The sequence below is a fragment of the Thermobia domestica genome, chromosome 12 (assembly GCF_964235325.1).
Source record: "Thermobia domestica chromosome 12, izTheDome1.hap1.1, whole genome shotgun sequence".
NCBI classification, from domain to species: domain Eukaryota; kingdom Metazoa; phylum Arthropoda; class Insecta; order Zygentoma; family Lepismatidae; genus Thermobia; species Thermobia domestica.
Window position 1 is genome coordinate 183,352,013 of NC_137465.1, and position 21,604 is coordinate 183,373,616.

A 21,604-nucleotide genomic window follows, 5' to 3' on the forward strand; every position below is an offset into this window, starting at 1 on the left:
TATCATAACGTACAATTCATTATGTGTAGTGTCTACCAAGTTGTTTGAGTGGTGTAGATATAGAAACTTAGGACCTTCTAAACTCTCATCATGTTGTTTAAAAGAAAGAAACGCTGTTTTCTTATTGTGTTGTTTGTTGCGTGTTTTGTTCCTAAATCTAGTAGCGTGAAGGAAGAAGGACTTAGTGCGTATAAGAATAACGAACCATTATCACCACACCAACAGCGCATTGTAGAGCAACATAAACAACATCAAACTTTAAGTTATCAGCAACAACAAACTTCTCAGTACGAACAGCGCAAGCAAGACGAACAAGAAAAGTTTAATCAACAACCAATAACGCTTAGTCAAAATCAACACCAACAAATTTTACACAAACAATCATATCGCGAACAACAACCACGTTTCTTACAACAAGAACAACCCATTCGGGAAAACTTGAATCAATCACAACAACATGACGAATACCCGAAACCAATTGTTCAACAAGTTCAACAATCAACGTACAATCAACAACAACAACAACAACAACAAGAACATGAACAAGCAGACGAACAAAAAGAACAACAATCACATCGAAATGGCCGACAATTGTGGAAGGAAGAGATTTCGTCTGATGTTATCAGTGCTTACGAACGAGGTCTTTTCGGAGACTCCGGATTGAGCACATCAATTTTCCGTGATTGTCTGCAAAAAGACAGTTTATCATGTTTAGGAACCAAACTAATAGCACGTGTAAATACATTTCTCAGGCAACGTAGTCTTCAGTTAGGTGAAAACATTGAACTTGTGAAAATTAGCGATGACGATAATTTTGTAAGTGTTAACAAGGTTAGTCCAAAAGGCGAAAAGGAACACATTTTTTCCAGAAACGTACAGGCAAGCGGTAGAACACTTCAAGAATTAGTACTGAATCGCCTGTATAAATTTTTTTACGCTCGTGAACTAAGGATAAAAATTCCTTTCTTGAAGTACATTCCTGATTCTTACAATTTTAAGCGGAACTTCAAGAATGATACCCTTACCGTTAGCTTGAGGACTCTTTTGGATAATATAGGTAAGTCTTATATTGATTTCTTGTAATATATAATATTAGCTTAGGACAGGTCTTTATTCTACTAACAAAAAATTATATGCATTGGTCTTAGTGGGTCCTGATTTATGCAAAACTAGGTAGGGCTATCTTGACGAAGGGGCCGCGGTGGTTCAGTAGTAGAGCGTTCACCTTTGGTGCATGGGATACTTGGTTCGATCACAGCTCGTGCCAAGACAACAAAGTGAAACTTGGAAGCTTGATGCACTTCTAAGTAATTCCAGTTTTGAGACAATAAAATTGTCATTCTTTCTTGCAGAATGAAGAAAACTAAAATATAAATTAGAAAGTTCTTGTATAGGATCAAATCACAGGAAAATGGCTGAATCATTTGAAATGATTTTCTTGATATTTTTAATTACCTCGAACTGAGTTTTTTTTATTATGTTACTTTCAATAAAATAAATCTCGTACCGGGGAAGAGGAATTTATGCAAAAGTGTACAGTATCCCACGAGCCCATCAAAATTAGAAAGATGAACCTCGATACATAAACTTCTTATTATAAATAAAATTGTTCAAGCGTTTCTTGAAAATTTCTGTTTTTTAAGGAGGCATTTCTTAATTTACATTTGAAAGTGACGTTGGCTCTTGTTTATGATTACATTATGCGAAAACAGTTGAACAGTTTGAAGTGAATTTCTGGAATATCTACCTCAAGCAGAGATTTATCATATTATTTTTATTAGAGGAGGTAAGGGACTAGAGAGGTTAAACATTTATCCCTAAAATTTATTATTTTATATGCGTTTTCATAATTAAATTTTCATTAAAATACGTATCCAAAGCGAAAACAGGAATTCAAATGTTTTCCATAAAATTATTTTCCTAGTGCGAAGAACGAGGATTCAGTTTGTTGTTTCCAAATTGACTAATTAAACTGTTTTCTTGACCTTTTCGTTTAAATTTATTTCTGAAGTACAACTTAATGAAGTATCTGTGAGTTGCTTTGATTTGGTTTCGACTTTAATGCACCTTTCAACATTGAGGCTACTTAAGAGTAGGATCTACACAGCATTGTGGCTAGAAAGTTTTTGTGAAAGGAGCAAGACTTTTCCAGGAGAACTAAGTTTTTACATAGAATATAAAAACTTGCTTCAGAATATAAAAAAACAACATCAATATATATTGCATACATATGTGACTCCCCTTACATACAAAGTAAAATTGTTGTCTTCAGGAATTTTAGAATCCAAGAATTTATTCGACAGTTTTTTTGAGTGGTATATTAGGTCTTTCTTACATTAAGATAAAACTAAGAGCGTCGTTATTTTATCTTATCCCATGCGACTTCCTTTCAATGTCGACCTCAGAAGTAAAAGCTTACCGACGTTAACCTCATAACAAACTATATATATTGTACCAAAAGAAATTAAATTGTAAGAAATTTTAACAATCGTGAGAAATCGTAAGAAGTTGTGCCTAAAAGAAAATAATAATAAAAAAACATTGATGTATAAAATGAACAGTTTCATTACGCAACAAAAACAATGAACTAGTTGGTACTTACAACACAGATACTTCAATAAGTAAAATTTCATTTTAAAAAAGCCTCTCAATCTACCAATAGGAATGTGTTAGTCTTTGTATGCGCATTTTATATGCATAATGTGTTATGTTTTCGGAAGTATTCATTATTATTATTATTATTATTATTATTATTATTGTGATATCTTGCGGAAGGTTTCTACCTTTAATCAGGACTCAAACATGATACTACTCACTTTACGGAATAAAGACATATTTGGAGACTACTTTACTATGCGTTGTGAGAAGTATAATATGTTTGAAAACGATCAATAATACTTTTATTATTATTATTATTATTATTATTATTATTATTATTATTATTATTATTATTATTATTATTATTATTATTATTATTATTATTAAACTCCTGTTGGTAAATACAGCAATGAACCGAGTCTGAATTTTATTGGAGAAACTAACGTCTGTGGCTTAATGAGCCTTTAATGTTGTTCTGTATGAAAGTGGATATTTGTGTGTCTGTATGTGTGAAACTAAATACATTGTGAATAGGCAGACTTAACTCATTGACCTACGATTTGTGGTTGATGGTAATTGTGGTAATTGATGGCGATTTGTGGTCAATACGTAGATTGCCTTTAATGCTGAAAGTTTTAGATATTACTCAGGCCCGTATCCAGGGGGGTCTAGGAGGGGCCGGGCCTCCCCTAAACTTTTACTGGCCCTCTCTGAAATTTTCACAGTAGGCTTGCAAATGAACTATAATATGGTGATGAACTATAATATTTTTGATCGGGCCCCCCCTAACTTTCACCGCCCCCCTACATTTTCGGGCTGGCAACAGTTTTTGGTTGAATGATAGAATTTATCTTTCACTAGTTATCGTGATACTTATTTTTACAAACTTGAACTCTGATGCTAGACTTCTTACAGCAGCAGAGACAAGTGCTTCTTCATTCAAAATCACTACCAAACACTGTCTCACTCAATAAAATACTCAATACCGCCATCTTGAAATCGTGAATGCTTTATATAAATGTATTCGCTAAAATCAAACAACAAATGGATATCGTTGTATTTTGTGAATCAAGTAGTTTTCCAAAAGCTTCGGAAAATTTGTGAGATGGTAATTCTGTCTATGGAGAAAATCTGTCTATGCAGTCAGTACACTTAATAACTGAACAAACAGATATTACATTGAAATACTTTTATAGTATTTGTGTTCTTCACTTAACAGATGTGTTTTCTACTTTGTACCTTGTAAAACACATCCAAACGGTTCAACTACTTCTAGCTGTTGATTAAGGACTTAAAACACATACAAACGGTTCAACTAGTTCACGCAGTTTATTAAAGACTTGAAACACATCCAAAGGTTCAACTAGTTCTTTATGTTCTTTATGTTGGCTAAGCTAGATGTAAAACTCATCCAAATGGTTCAACTAGTTCACGCTGTTTATTAAAGACTTAAAACACATCCAAGCTGTTCAACTAGTTCTCGCTGTTGACTAAACTAGAACTTAAAACTCATCCAAACTGTTCAACTAGTTCTCCGCTACCATTCTTTGGGTTACAATTTTCGTTATTTGGGTTTTACGCTCCCGTTCTTCAGGATAAGGGACATTGTTCAATTATTTGGTTGGCTGCTGTGCATATTTCTTCACTTTATCTTCTAGTATCTGTAGTGTATTACCTTACCGAATATTCAATACCTTTCATACTTTTAACTTTCCCTTTTCTTGAAGTTTATTATTATTATTATTATTATTATTATTATTATTATTATTATTATTATTATTATTATTAACAATATATTTTCGTTTCCACAGAAACTGCCCGAGGGATGAAAGGTGGATGGGGTGGTGGTGATAAGAAGGGGAAAGGCGGAGGCGGAATAATGATGATGTTTATGATGATGAAGTGGATGATGGCGACAGTGGGTATTGGTGCTGTTGGTGTTTTGGCAATGAAAGGTCTTGGCGTCGCCATGATGGCTCTGGTGTTGGCTGCCGTTTCTGCGATCAAATCGTTAACCCACAAAGAAGACGACCATGGAAGTGGCCATTACGTCTATCACTCGGGATCAAACCATCATACGTATCGATCGTTGGATACCGATAGACATGGTGTTGATAGCGATGAATTGGATGCTTCTTCTATGGCATATCGAGGTCATGTGCATACCCAGAAGTAGATAAAGTATAGGTAAGTAATCTTATATATATAAATAAATGTGTATATAAATATATAAATATATATACACATTTCTTTCATGTCAAAATTATCAAATTGTGGGGACCAGAATGAAATATGGAAGATATACAGTCCGTCACAGAAAATAGCACCATTTTGAGATTTTTTAAAATGTTTAATATTAGCACTATTCTTGTTTTTCTAATAATACCCTATTGGTTCTGTGTTGCTACTGTAGTATACAACAAACATTAAAAGAAAACCTTAAGCTTTATACATTAAGTGACCTTACTATCCACAAATTCAATGCAATGCGTATCAGGATTGTTCTTAGTGGTGCAATTTTTTGTGCTTGGCTGTATAAAACATACGTAGGTATATATATATATATATATATATATATATATATATATATATATATATATATATATATATATATATATATATATATATATATATATATATATTAAAACAACAATATCTCAATAGTAAGGGACAAACATCTCAGCTTGTCATTTTATGCGTCAGGCTAATTCCTAACAGCAAACAATCACATTAATACGAGATACAGTATATTTCTTATATGACTGACGCCAAAAGCATCCATATGATTTGTTCCAAGAAGGGGCAACTGCTGGACGCTCTATTTGCAGCATTTTTATTATAAATACTACCCTGGCAGACGTTACTTTATAGCCTTTCACTCAAATAGACATAAATAAAAGTTGAACATAGATTTATCACAAACAGAAGTTAGGCCTACTAACGAAATATGTACAGGGTGTCCAATATACAATGCAACCCGGAGTACATGATAGTAGAACTTTTGAACCTAAAGCGATACGTAAATAATGGTTAATCAAAGTGAAACCTTGTTCATGTAAATATTTTTAAACTGAAAAGCAACGACTGAAGTACACTAGAAACCACACAGTAGCTATTGCCAGATGTAACCGAAGGTGTAAACCATTTTTTTTTTTTTTTTTTTTTTGCAAAACTCATATATTAACTCACAACTCATACGTATGGACGGTCTGTCGTTAATTTTCAAACTGTTTAGTTGAAGTGGCTTGGAAACTATAAATCAGAACGAAGAATTTTTCACTTACACTGATAACTAATCGGATAAGGCCTCTGTAAGGGGAACTAGGAAAATCGTAGTTTTCATAAATTAACACTCTGGTTTGGGAACACTGCTGATGTTTCAGTGCATCAAACGGTGTGTTAACGATATGTATACATTATGCAATTCTTGAAAAACAACGAAAGAGAAACTTTGAAACTATCGCGATAAAACGTTTACTTACATGCACCAGACAACACTGCTATTTATTTCTATGGGGCTACTTAAAGCAAGAGGTATACAAGAACAATCCTCGTCGTGTCAAACGCAGGAACAACTTGCAGCAGCATTAGGCGTTGATCAAACAACAGTCTCCAAACGCTTGAAAGCCATGGGAATGATTCAAAAGATGTCACATTGGGTTCCACATGAATTGAAAGACAGAGACGTTGAAAGACGAAAAACCATTTGCGAATTGCTGCTTCAACGACAGAGCAGAAAGGGGTTTCTGCATCGAATTATTACGGGTGATGAGAAGTGGATCCATTACGAGAACCCTAAACGAAAAAAGGCCTGGGTGAAACCAGGTGAACCAGGTCCATCACAACCAAAACGAGATATTCACTGTGCAAAGGTTATGCTGTGCATATGGTGGGATATGAAAGGTGTGGTGTACTATGAGCTGCTGCAACCGGGTGAAACTATGAATGGAGAACGTTATCGACGACAATTAATGCGTTTGAAGCAAGCTCTGGCCAGAACACGACTAGAATGGGAGAACAGACATGATAAACTTATTGTTCAACATGATAACGCTCGCCCACATGTCGCAAAACCGGTCAAAACCTATTTAGAAAATGTCGGATGGGAAGTTTTACCCCACCCGCCGTATTCACCAGACGTTGCTCCTTCGGACTACTACTTGTTCGATTGCATGAACAACGATTTGATTGGACAGCGGTTTACTTCTTCAGAAGATATCGAAACATGGGTCTCTGACTGGATCGCTTCCAAGGATGAGGACTTCTTTCGCCACGGAATCCGTACATTGCCTGACAGATGGGCGAAAGTGGTGGCTAGCGATGGACAATATTTTTCTTAAGGTATTTATGTATTTTGTGTTTGTACTACAGCTTCAATGTGTGCGTACCAACCGCACGAATAAATTCCTAGACCAAATAACATACCATTAAAATTAAAGGATTGTTTTGAAACTTTATCAACATAATTAGTACTTACAAAATGCTGCCATCTACAATTTTTGATTTTAAGATACTTCATTAGCAAACTTGTAGTTAGTCTAATACTTTCATTACGTGTTAATATTTCTGAATAATCAAGAGCTTCTTGTAAGTAATGATAACTACAGATGACAGTGCTTTATATATGCTAATAAGTTTGCATTACAAAATGTTTGTGTTATACTTTATTTACTGGCACCAGTTTAGTAATTAGAGAATATTTTATTACTTTAAATAAAATTACCCTGAAAGTATATTTGTTATTCAGCGAACATATTTCTAGGTCACTCAATTATTGCTTCTTGCATGTTCATTATGACATCTGATATTAGAGCTGTCATTCTCCTAGCATACTTTGAAGAATAACTTTGGAATAAGACCTAAACAAGTAAATTTTAATCTTAACTAAGCGATTAAATGAATTATAGTTATAAATAAATGTAGTTAATTATGTTCACTTTCTCAGATTAAGTTGTATCTTACACTTATGCTCCCTGTGTGATCATTTATTAGGTTGTTGTATTGAAGTTTGGCGTTTCTCTCATACCGTTGCGATATGAGGCATGAGTCTAGAGTTTAACATGTTATCCGATCTACCTGAGATCTCACTGGATGAGATATCGAACCTGGGTATCCCGTGTCGAAGAAGACAAGTATGCTAACCACGAAAGAGCTCTGTGATTTATGTTCTCATTATAATGTACGAATTAGAAAGATTATACGCAAACTAAATAATTCAAGGGAACCGTGATTGCTTAGTGGTAGAGACTCATCTTTGATGCATGAGGTTTCTGGTTTGATTCCTACTCTTGTTAATTGGGCTTTGCGGTGGACAAGTGCCACACTTGTGGGGTTTTTGGGAGTTTTTCCGTTTCTTCCCACTTTCTTCATTCTACAGTTTCTTTTATTATCATCACTGTCTCCCTTTGTCTCGGAGCATAATCATGGGACGTTAAAAAAAATACATACGAATTGAATTTTAAAATAACACAAATGTACCAGGTATTTTCAAATTATGAAAAAGCATATATGTACGTTACCATAAGGGAAATACTGTAGTAAGGTGGGCACCCACAAATTTTTGTTGGGAGGGCTCCAAACTTTGAGGGTAGATAGAATACTACAAGGCAACACGTCTGTGTAGTACAGGATGATTTTTTTTTTTATACTCACGGATTTCATTTGCGTCTAGGGTTTCTAACTGAAGTCCGATTCTCGTGCGGTTTGTAGCAAATGATCAAGGAAGGATGGGAGATTTACGGGACTATGTTTAACTATTAAAATTCATCCGAGGATATATCGACCACGCGTCAACAAAAACAGCAAATTTTCGCCAGTGTACCTTACAATTGGAATGGGTGTAAAGATTTCAGTTTTCTTTGTTAGATTGTAAGCTCGGCAAGGTCAATAAGGAACAGGAAACCGGGCCGTTGTATTGGGAATTGTGCTGTACCGTTCTGGACAAGTGTATGAGTATGATCAGGACACAGTGAGAATAAACACACTTTATAAACAAAAATACATAGAAATACACCCTACCAGCATTAATTTGCATAATTGACGAAAATTATGATACTTTGAACACACACATGAAACATACACAAACATTACTATTGTCTTGCTTTATTTCTGAAGGTCAAAGAAAAATTTAAGTATTTATATTGGTCAGTCTATTAGCACTAGAATTTCCCTGAATTTTTTGCGTTTTATCGGAAAATTCTAGGGATGCGCACGAGACGAGTCGAGACAGGATTTTCCTGAGAAAATTCGAGTCGAGACACGGCTCTTCCAAAAAGAAATATACATTTTTCGAGTCGAGACATCACTTCTACAACACATTTTCGAGTCGAGACAGCCACAAAACTTGTCTCGTGCGCATCCCTAGAAAATTCCCCTTTTGCTAAATTTACCCTATGAAATTCCCCTCAAACTACGAATACTGTAATATGGGACTTGGATGTAAGTCTCAACTGCATTGCATTGAAGATTACGAGAACAATAATTTTAAAATACGATAATTAAGCAAGAAATGAAAATTATAAAAAATGGGCAAACATATCAGATTGCAAGTATTGCATACTCTGAATGCGGATGTAATACACCTTTGGAGAAGAATCTATTGGTGATTATTTGCTTAAATAGCTATATTTCTTGAATTTGTATGAATGATATAGCTATAGCATAGTTGATATTATAGGAACTAAATTTTAAGACTTCGTTCAGTTCTGATTGTAGTGACATCTGCAATTGATAGTATGCATTTCTAAGAGTTATCCTCGTTTTTAAGGATCTTGTGATGTTATTACATTTGAAACAAGTTATGAAACACAGTCAAAATTCTAGTTTTGCAATTTTAAAACTGTCAGGAGCACATCATGATAGTTTCCATTTGATTGATCACACAACTTACCTCAGCGTTGAGAGCTGATTAACTATAGACTTCATATATTTATCTGTAAGAAATCTGAAAAGACTGATATAAGCAAATGACAACGGTAGCGTATAAAAGGTAAATAATAGTAATTCAGATTAAGCTAAGAAAGCATTAATTAAATAAAATTGAAGCATAAATTAAATGAAATAGAGCCCTGCTAATGAATTTTATGAATCATAATGAACTCAATGGATAAAGTACAAATAAATAAATAAATAAATAAATAATAAGTGAGTAAATAAATGAATGAATAAATATATTTAATTTGATTTTAATAAAAGTAAACTAATATATGAGTAATTATAACCTAAATTAACCCTTTAATTGGCAAGCATTGATAGCATTACCATTAAAGTATTTAGTTTGCTTTTATGGTTGAACCATGTCTTCCTTATCATAATTTCATAATTTTTAAAGTATTTTTGTACTTTGGTTACAAAATACAGCATTTTATTTCAAAGCAACATTGCCATAAAATAGGTCTTATATCTAGCTATTGAGCAGTATTGTCCTATTATGGTCAAATATCATAAGAATTTGACTATAATTAGCAACAGTTTTCTACAGAGCAAATAACCACAAATAAAAAAAAATTAAAAAGGAACTTTTGCAGAACGTAAGAGGCAGGGCCGGATTAAGGGGGACTTAGGAGGGATATAGCAGCGGGCCTCCAGGTGGACGAGGGCCTCCACTCTGATCAAAATGTCAACCGGCTGTCTGAAAAGGATCATACAGGATACAGTCATCATCATAAGATAAAATATGATCAAAAATATGAATCATATTCCCTTTACTTTCCTACTGTACTTTCAAACAGGGCCGTGCCATGAGGGGGAGGGCGAGCTGGGCGACGGCCTCGGGCGCCGAAGTAAAGGGGCGAAAAATTCGGGAGAAAAAAGGAAAAAAGATAGGAAAAATTGCTTGGAATATATGTATGGGGGCGCCGTCGTATACTCTCGCCCCGGGCGCTTATTTTCCACGGCACGGCCCTGCTTTCAAAGAAATGTATTAGGCGATGTCAGTAGGGGCCACATACTTTTATTAGCCCCTGGCCTCCAGATGGGTTAATCCGGTCCTAGTAGGAGATGAAGCTTCAACAATAAAGCTTCTACAATACAATTTGACTGTGCTCTTGTGACGAAGAATAGAAGTATCTAAACAAGCAACCAGCAAATCATGTATATGAATAGTGTATGAAAGCAATAATGCCAATTAAATGATCACTGAAGTTATTATTCGTGCGTATGACACAATATAATGCGATGTTGTTTGAGAGCAAAAGTGCTAAATAAATGGTTAAACCAATTTAACTGTCATGAGATTAAGACGAATAATCTACTATCCTTATGAATATTAAACTGGGCAGATCTGGAAGGAAATAGAAAGTTGACTAATTTTGTAATTCGAGAAATCTATACAGTTGGAACACTATATGTAACCTGTTAATAATAACTTTCATTTGCAGCTTTATTTATATGTTGGTTGAGTCATCTGTGCAGCAACGACAAAATTTCTTTCCGTTTCATGAAATTAGTTTCGTACAAAATTTCAGAATGGAAGGACAATATAAGTACAGTTTTCAGTAAATTAAAAATAATGTAATTTTCTGTACGTTGCAACTATACCACCGTTGTATGTTTCATTCATACCATCACTATTCCCAAAAATAAATTTTACCAAATGGAAAGAAACTTTTGTCGCTGACTGTACCATTGACTCCGAAATTAGTATAAATAGAGATTTAGTTGATTCTGTCATGATATCACGATCCGGCTTCTGGGAGACTTCTTTCCGTTCGACCTTAATATTACTTTTCCGAAACGCATTAGAGGTGGATCTAGAAAGTAAAAACTGGGGGGGGGGTTACCGTAAACTGGATTATTATAGGTATGTCATGAGTTTATTCTAAACTTCCAAAAATATATAAGTAACAGCTTTAAATTATTTTTGTCATTAAAAAAACTGGGGGGCTAGTTCCCCCAGACCCGGGCTAGATCCGATTCTGAAACGCAGTTTCGGTGGCAACCTGTCGCACTTTGTTGTCGCCTCCCATGAGCTATATTGCGATCTATTGTAGTAGCGGGGCAACATATTCTGTCTATCTGTAAGTTGCGTATGTGGGGCATCCTCACTAGAAGCAAGGAAGCCCTGTTTGTTTTGAGCTCCAGACATCGTAGGGATCTTATTTGATGACTTATAAAAAGGAAAATACATTAGTTTTATGGTGATAATATGATTGTTATCAATGAAACAATAAAGTTGAAATATTTTGCTGTCGAGTCAATGTCATCCGGACATTTTGCAAATATCAAATGCGTCCCAATAGATGGCAATCATAGATTGAGCAAAATTTAATGACCATTATTTGGGCATGAATAGGGCTCTTGGATTTCTAGACTCAAAAGTGGGAACATGTTATAAAAATTTACAGGAATGTTTATAATTATACACTTGCTTTTTTACTGAAATATGAAAATTAATTAAAAAATATGTTAACATTCACTAAAAGTTAGTAACACAAAGATTATTCATATTAGTTGAGGATAGATAACTCAAAAAGAATTTCTTTTTTAACAGTTATCCCGTTGGTATGAATGATATTAACTTGTACTTTGGAATATTTGGAGTTTAAAACAATTCTGAGAGGGCAGATGATGTAAAATCTGGACTGTTCCTGCTAAACCGGGGCATGAAAGCCCTTGGCATGAGCTTAAACTGAAGAGTTAAAAAAGTCTAAAGAAAATACTCATCTCTGCTACGGACTACCAGGGGCGGATCCAGGACGGACTTCTGGGGGGGGGGCGGTGGGTTAGAATACTGCTACTTAGAGCTACCTTTAAGAGGTCCAAACTCTGGGATGGGTTTTATTTATATATATAAAATAATAAAGTTTCCTCTTCTGGGGGGGGGGGTGAATCGCCCCGATCACCTCCCCCCTAGATCCGCCACTGGGAACTACTACAGTTCAATTGTAATCTATGACAGTTGGAAAGTTCTCGCATGGAATTAGTAGGGTCTAAACAACTTTTGCCTTTCAATGAAGTATCCTTGAAGGTAGTCATTTTTCCCCTTGCCATTGTTGAATGCACCAAACAGGAGCGCACTCAGGAGGAATGTCCACCGGGTTCGGACTCCCCGCCCAAAACTTCCTAGTTCAATATACATTTGTATACTTTCTCAATAAAACTATACTTCTCTATCAGGGAAATGATTGATATGATTGATTTATATTTTCTGAAAATACAGGTTGAAAGTATTTTACAATTACTTATCGTCTTTTCGGATGCAGAGTAACCCATTCAATATTACATGGATGTAGTGACTTGATGTATTGGACCCCATGGCTTCGAACAAAAAACTTCTGAATACCCCCGTGGCACCAAAGAAACAATTCTTTTCGAATTATCTTGAGTTATATTCTCCATCAATTACTTCGGGGTTGCATTCTCTTGTGACACTAACGTTTCTCGTTATGATTGTAACTGGTGACATAGACCACGTGTGTTTGCCTACGACCCTAAAACGAAGATTCAGTTATCAGATCAGAGTAACTCCAGGGGTGTAATATGGGGAGGAAATTGGAGCAATTGGCCTCCCCCGACTCTGAGATGTATATACGAAGGTACATCATATATTTTCATCAATAGCGCAATAATATACTAACGAAAATATGAAATTCTATGCATATCGGGGAGTCTACCCCTCCCCAAAAGCAAAACCTGAATTGACGCTGCTAGGAATAGTGTTTTAAACAAAAGAATTCACATCTCCAATCAGGAGCTAAAATTGAGGGGGAACGTGGGAGTACGGCGTTCCTCCATTTCCAAAAGTATATATGGCGTTCCTCCACTTCCTAAAAAATTCCAATGGGCAAAAATAGGCACGGGGCGGTGTGACATTATGCGTCCCTCTTCCTTTTTAGATCCACTTTTACTCTCGTCTGCAATACAACAGAAAATTGAGGAAGATTTAGATGCGTACTATTCTGGTATTTTCAACATTAGCACGAAATATAGACAAAGTGTGTCTTTAGAAGTAATACCTTAGAAATGATTAGTAATCCGACAACATACTCAATACAGTTAAACAATACAGTTAAATAATATACAGTACGAAGTCGAAAATTTGAACTAATTGGGACCAAAGGTAGTTTGAATTTTCAAATTGTTCGGATTTTCGAAAATGACCAAGAAAATCCCATTTAGGCTTCAATATACTGTACGGTATGTTCTTTTATCGATACAGTGGTTATGCAGTACATACAGTAATTACAATAGCGTACGTAAGGCTACTTACATTTAATGTTTCTGAAGAACCTGCTCGTAACACTAAATTACACTGTTCTTGTAACACTTAAAACTTAACCTGTATAGCCTTAAAGAAAATAAAAATAAAAAATATGTATGACAAACAATTGCATATATGAATGAGCTCTTGTAAAAACACTGGTTTTGCACAATGCTGACGGACAACCCTATTGTTTGTTTATCGCTAGCTCTAAGACAAAATGTAAAAAGCTTCTATTGACCGCGTTCGGATTTTTGACGTTTCGGATTTTTGACATTAAGATTATCGACGTTCTACTGTAATTCCAAAACCTTTTAAGAATGTTTGTCGTATTTTGCCTTTACGATAGTCAGTTATCTTGTACCAAATCAAATATTTGTTCCTTCTGTAACAGTTTCTGTTTTCTTGTTGCAGGAAAGTCTCAATTGGTTCTAGATGGTCGTGTAGTTCATACGATAACTATGGATGGTATGTATGGATGATATGTATTTATGGTAATATACCAATTGTATTTAATTCCATAAACAAGACATATTAATTTGATATTATTTGAGTGTATAATCTGAAGTTATTCATCGAACTTGGAAGAAAGTTTGAATGATCAGAAGTAATCTGTTGGAAAACAGTACATATTTTCTTATAACAATCTTATGAATACGTACCTATACAGTGTTTACAATTGTTTTAAAGATAAAGCGTTGATTTATATAACAATCGATAATGATATTATTTCTAATACATATTAATGAAAGATTAGAGGAAATTTCGATCGTATAACTTTGTGTAATAATGTCAAACTTTAAAATCTGGCAACTTTTTTTTTTTTTTTTTCAAATATGTTCATTGATCTAAACGTAACAGTGGATGAACGTCGTGAACAAGTATAAATCTAATACACACTACACTTTGAAGTAAAATAATTTTCAAGTTTGTACAAGGATCAGACATTGGTTTTACAATGCTTAGTGGGCGACACTATCTTCTAAAATTGAAATTATATGCAGTAACATATGTTTTTTTAGAATTCTTTTATTGGTGTGCATTAAAGCATATGATTACCTTCATGAAGAGTATCTTCTGAGTGATTTATAGCATAAAATAATAATCTACTATTATAATAATTAGGGCGGTTAACTCATAGAATAAGAAGCAATTATTTTTTAGCTGAAAAATAAGTGTGTGGTTTTTATGACATGTTAAACTGTAGATGAACAACATCTCATGCACAACATCAGTTCTGGAAAGAAATGTTAAAAGTTCGGAAACTAATAAATAATCTAACTTTAAAATTCCGTCATACGACAGAGAAGATAACACAAAACATGTTTCGGATCTAGACTATGATCTTTGGTTTACAAATCAATTCGGTTCTCGTTTCGCAAATAGTTTTATATTATTCAATATCTTAGTCACTACTATATAGAATAAATACAAGCGTATTTAATACAGACTCTGGAAATAACATACACAAATGTATATCTTTATCAATTCATCACATTTTAACTAAAATTTCTGATGTAATTGACAATATCTGTATATGTGTGTTTTCAGATTATATTCATATAGCTATGTAATTGGTTGTTGACCTTATTGACAAATGCTATGGAATGAGGAAAAGACAATAATCACACAGTCATATCTTTTCAGTAACACACACAGTCTCATCTAGGAGAATTGCATGAGAAGGACTGTTTGGACTATAGACTAAAGGGTCATAATAATACAGTCATTAAACAACAGAATTTAAGCTATAATTGTATGCACATTATATTTTATGTATAATGGGGACACAAGAAATTACATGCACGGAAAAATGTTTGGAGATTATATTTGTAATTTTGTCTTTTCAAAAATATTTTTAATTATTATTATTATTTATATTCTTTTCCTTTTCTGTTACTTAGTAGGGTTTGAGCTCTTTAGGCCTCTTTAGCCAAACGAGGTTTGAGCTCTTTAGAAATCTTTACCCAAACGAGGTTTGAGCTCTTTAGGCCTCTTTAGCCAAACGAGGTTTGAGCTCTTTAGACCTGTTTAGCCAAACGAGGTTTGAGCTCTCTAGACCTGTTTAGCCAAACGAGGTTTGAGCTCTTTAGGCCTCTTTAGCCAAACGAGGTTTGAGCTCTTTAGGCCTCTTTAGCCAAACGAGGTTTGAGCTCTTTAAAACAAATACTTTTCGCATATAATCATTGATAAAAATCTGCTATTGTACAATATTCTATTTTTTAACTTTATTTAACTCAAAAATGACTGTGAAATAACACTTCGAGCTGAACATTTGTTATATTGCCTTTTCGGCAGATGGAAGTGTTAGGTAACTACTGACGTGTAAAGATTATTAGTTGGGTTAGTAACCTCCGTATAGAATAACTTCGTAGATTAAATAACTTTTAGAGTTTCATTGCGATTTTAACAAGAGTATTATCACAACTTGTAGCAGCAAAGAGAGATTAAGAATATTATTACTTTCCTTTCGTATAATAATGAAATATTAACATACAAGTAGGGGCCTATAGAATACAGACGTAAGAGACGTAAATAGATTTGTTCTTCTACAAGAATCTAAATCTATATGGAAGTATAATAAAACATCTGAATGGTTTAGTTTAGCAATTACTAGAAATTTTGTAAGCAGTATAATACTATTTGTAATTTTGTATAGGATTACCAAAGTAATTCTTTTGTGTTCAATGTTTCTAGGAACAATTATTGTTAAATAATCAAAGCATGTAGCCGTATTGCTGAAAACAATATATTATGTTAATAATACATTTTATTTATTAAATAATGTATTTGTTAAACTAGGATTATTTATTATATTTATATCAAGTTAATGTATTATAATAAAATTTTAAATTTATATTAATTCTAGTTTTTCTTCTCTTCAATTTTAATTCTTATCGTGAGTAACTGTGCCAAAACTAAATAATTAAAGTAACAATATTAAGTATTTATATAAATGAATTAAAGGGTTTTCAAACATCGATTGATCGTTGTCTGTGGAAACAAACTCATTTCAAAATCGAATCAGTTCATATTTAAAATGCAGTTTTATTACAACTCGGTCCAGGAAAAAATATCCCTTAACTTTTCGTTTCCATAGTATAAGGTCGTAGATGGTGGTGCGTATTTATTTATAAGCAAAAAATGCTTTGAAATTAACTGGCGACAATATTAAATAGATCAAGTTACTCGTTTACTAGAACATCTCTATTAAATGGATCAACTTACTTATGTAATAGAACGTCTCTCTTAATTGAATCAAGTTATTTGTGTAATAAAAAGTATCTATTAAATGGATCAAGTTACCCGTGTAATAAGGCGTTTCTATTAAATGATTATCTCTTGTACATGAGGTTCTTGGTTCGATCCCAGCTCGCGCCAAGTAGTCTATGTGATGGACAAGCATCATGTGTGTGTGTGTGTGCGGGTTTTCTCGAAGTTATCCCGTTTCCCTCCACTTTCTGGAAAATTTGAGCAGAGCGTATGGAATAACGATTGTCTTTTACTACTTTGGTGTAAGTTCAATCGAAGTTAAATCCAATGCACATTAGCAATCCAGTGACCAGCCATAATAATGAGAAACTTTTTACATTGCAATTTAACGAAGACTTCCATTAAATCAATTTTATCTTAACTCATGGAAGTCGATTATTAAATTGAATGATAGCAAGTAGCAATGCCACGTGGACAGTCAATTATTAAATTGAATGATAACAAGTAGCATTGCCACGTGGACAGTCGATTATTAAATTGAATGATAACAAGTAGCATTGCCACGTGGACAGTCAATTATTAAATTGAATGATAACAAGTAGCAAAGCCACGTGGACAGTCAATTACTAAATTGAATGATAACAAGTAGCAATGCCACGTGGACAGTCAATTATTAAATTGAATGATAACAAGTAGCATTGCCACGTGGACAGTCGATTATTAAATTGAATGATAACAAGCAGCAAAGCCACGTGGACAGTCAATTACTAAATTGAATGATAACAAGTAGCAATGCCACGTGGACAGTCGATTATTAAATTGAATGATAGCAAGTAGCATTGCCACGTGGACAGTCGATTATTAAATTGAATGATAACAAGTAGCAATGCCACGTGAACAACACGTGAAGGAGTTTGGTTTATGTCTTGATATATTCTCAATTAATATTGAAACCGGAAGTAGAATTAGATTTCTACCATTCCCAGTTCTGGAAGAGAGATTAGAATGAAGATGCAATGCAATTCTCGCGACGCTTAGTTGATTGAAAAAACTGCTTCTATGTTTTTACTCTATAGCAGGAATTAGAATTTAGATTTCTGGGCTTTCAGCATCTATGGCCACATTATCCCGTTACGTATTCGGGATGACGTCCCTCGGCGATCACATTATCCAAGGAAATGGAAGGAACAAATTTCCTGGGATCTATATGTTAGGAAACCATTCCAGCATTTGCCGGGTATGAATGAGAAAAACTCAGGAAAGCCTAACTCAAGATGGCTGGCCTGAAAAAGCTCTTACAGTTTTTCGACCGAGTGTTCCTACCGTGAATCGAACCCGGGACCGAATGCACCAAAAGGAAGAGCGTTAACGACTACTCTACGCAGGACCACTACTCTATGTCAATCAATGTCGAGCGTTAACGACTACGCAGGACTACTACTCTATGCCAATCAATGTCGAGCGTTAACGACTACTCTACGCAGGACCACTACTCTATGTCAATCAATGTCGAGCGTTAATGACTACTCTACTCAGGACCACTACTCTATGTCAATCAATGTCGAGCGTTAACGACTACTCTACGCAGGACCACTACTCTATGTCAATCAATGTCGAGCGTTAATGACTACTCTACTCAGGACCACTACTCTATGTCAATCAATGTCGAGCGTTAACGACTACTCTACGCAGGACCACTGCTCTATGTCAATCAATGTCGAGCGTTAACGACTAATCTATGCAGGACCACTACTCTATGCCAATCAATGTCGAGCGTTAACGACTAATCTACGCAGGACCACTACTCTATATCAATCAATGTCAAAATCATAAATGGTTTATCCTGCCACTTCTGCTTTAAATAGAAGGTTAAGAGAACGGTGGTAGATGTTCTTGGAACGCTTAATCGATCTTAGAAAAGCACTTACCGCTATCCCTTATCGTGTTTGATCTATGTTGGTTAATATTCAAGCCGAAAGTTGAGTTGGATTTCTATTACCTCTAGTTTTAGTAAGAGGGGGCCGCGGTGGCTCAGTGGTAGAGCGTTCACCTCTGGTGCTAGGGGTCTCGGGTTCAAACCCTGCTCCCGCCAAGTGAACCTTGTGGTGGACAAACACCGTGTGCGTGGGTTTTCTCGGGGTTCCCCCGTTTCCTCCCTCTTTCTTCATTTCATTCATTACTCATCATCACCGTCTCCTTTAGCCTAACCGGCATAACTGTGCGACGTAAAACTCAAAAATTTAATTTAATTTCATTTCATTTTTAGTTTTAGTAAGAAATTGAGAATGGGGATAAAATGTATACTTGGGACGTTTAATTGATTGCAGGAACCTCCTTCTTCCTATCTATTACCGTTTATGCATATAGTGATCAACGTTAAGGCAGGAAATGGTTTGAATTCTGGTTCTTTCGATTTGAATACCACTTCCATCAACAAAATTGATTCCTAGAATTTCTATATCCTGACCAAATTTGATGATTATCCATACCCAAGTAGTTTTTTGAGATTTTTGTCTGTTTACCTAACGGACTAATATGCCGACAAGGTTAATGTATGGAGGAGTTTTGGTAAAGCAAGCTCCTAAAAAAAAAAAAAAAAAAAAGTCGAGTGTTACTATGTGTTCAAAAGGCCATTTCAATCGGTGTCGTGAAATTGTTACATGCATCGTGGATCCATTTTTTTTTTTTTAGATAGAGACTTTAGCATTAAAATGATTACTTTGTCATGCAGTGAGTGCACGATTATTCTATCTTGAGTACAATAACATTTATATAATTATATATGTGGGTGGGAATATGTGCGTGCACCTGTCTGTTATACCCTACCTCCAAGAAAGAAGTTTATCGCTTTCACAAGTATATATCTGACCGAATGATTGGGGTACAAAAAATCCTTAATCGAAGATAAACGCATATTTTAAGAGAGGAATTTGAATACCTCACAAATGCCTTGCAGGAACGCTTAAAAACAACGTATCGTCAAAATGGTCACGAACTATTTCCTTCGCAAGTACTCATTGTAATGAGTATTCCTACTTTTAATTCCAGAAACATAAACGGATCAGCTTCTTATTACTTACAAACATGAGAAATGCTCATGCGAAGGTTCTTATCCATCAATTTCAGTCATAAGAGCGGAAAAACATTTAACGAGCACAGAGTTTTGTGAAATAATTAAGGTCGAAATTTTTATTTGTGCCTTTTTTTGAAGATTGTTTTTTCTTTTCTTATATACATAATTTCCAGGCTATAGAAGGCTACCTTATTTCTTAAATGCATAAACACATACTTTAAAACGAAGAATAGAAGAACAGATCTTATATTATTAAGTACTTTGAAGTCTGAATCCTGTTGCCTTTCTTTCGTAGGAAACTTCTATTCCCTAGATTGCTCTAGTAGACCTACTTCTATTACAAATATAATACATTACAATACCCCTTCAAACAAATATTTTGTTTCTCTCTAGCATGGTTGACAAGTATGTCACTCGCGAGGCTTGTCTGTCACGGGTTTGAATCAGGGGCGGGTCCAGGACGGACTTCTGGGGGGCGGAGGATTGTAATACTGCTACTTAGAGCTACTTTTAAAAGCTCCAAACTCTGAGATGGGTTTAAATTGTAGATTCTTGACTCATATAGCCCTGATGTTGAAAGGGAACCTAAACTGCAATCCAACCGCCTAAATAAGCTGTTAATCAGTGCTAACAATGAAAGGAATTCTGTGACATTCTATAAATTTTAATTACAACCGCAAGCAAACGTTAAGAGCGGGTATACTGTCCTTTATTATCATTACTCGTCACAATTTTGCTCCCTTTTAAAATCCATGTATCAGCATAGTATAGTACATATTTGGTTTATTATTATTATTATTATTTTAGATCTTCATACCTATTAGGTTACAGATGTTTCAATAATTTGAGAAACATTTGAGGTAAAGGTGTGTGTTGTTTCTGAGATACCTTTCATGGGGGAAACCTGCTGTCTTGGCCTCACCCGGGGCACCCAAATATATCGAGGGAAAACAATTTTCTTGAAAATTCCGGAAACAACCCGAGTTCCTCCCGAAATTACTGGTTAAGACACAGGCTTATTTCATGCCAATATGATGAATTATAGATTTTTAGTAGTGTTTACTATTAGGAAGTCTAATTCTTTTATTCCAAAGACAATATCATAAAATCAACCTAATGCGATTAAAGAAGAAACAACAACTTTCTAAATGTAAGTATAACATTTACTTAAAATATGCGTTATCTTGAAAGAGTTAAGCCCTAATTTCTTGAAATTTGACACCACAGTTTACCTATCTCTTTGTCACCATTTTGTAGTGCTTACTTTATCTCATGATCGGTAAAATAGAGTTATAAATGATTTTCTCATTACTTGACTAAACAGAAACTTAACTAACTAACTCAGTTAAGTAAGCGTACTATAGCTTGCAAAAGAGCAGTTATTACGTGACATTAAGTTCTTAACTGGTGAAAAATCATATTTATTTAATTTATAGGCTATCCAAAATGGCAGATGAACACTATATTAATGGGATGTATGCAATAAAAAAAATCCCTTATTCTAAACGGCAGTATATTGT

At 34.6% G+C, this 21,604-nt stretch overlaps 1 protein-coding gene across 1 annotated transcript; it reads left to right on the forward strand.

Annotated features, from left to right (window-relative positions):
* Positions 1 to 90: 90 nt before the first annotated feature.
* On the forward strand, positions 91 to 16,595 carry LOC145666206 (uncharacterized). Its single transcript, XM_081733273.1, has 3 exons — positions 91 to 1,057; positions 4,410 to 4,785; positions 14,213 to 16,595. Exons 1-2 carry the CDS (start codon positions 91 to 93, stop codon positions 4,772 to 4,774), a joined length of 1,332 nt encoding a protein of 443 aa, XP_081589399.1. The 3' UTR covers positions 4,775 to 4,785; positions 14,213 to 16,595.
* Positions 16,596 to 21,604: the final 5,009 nt, after the last annotated feature.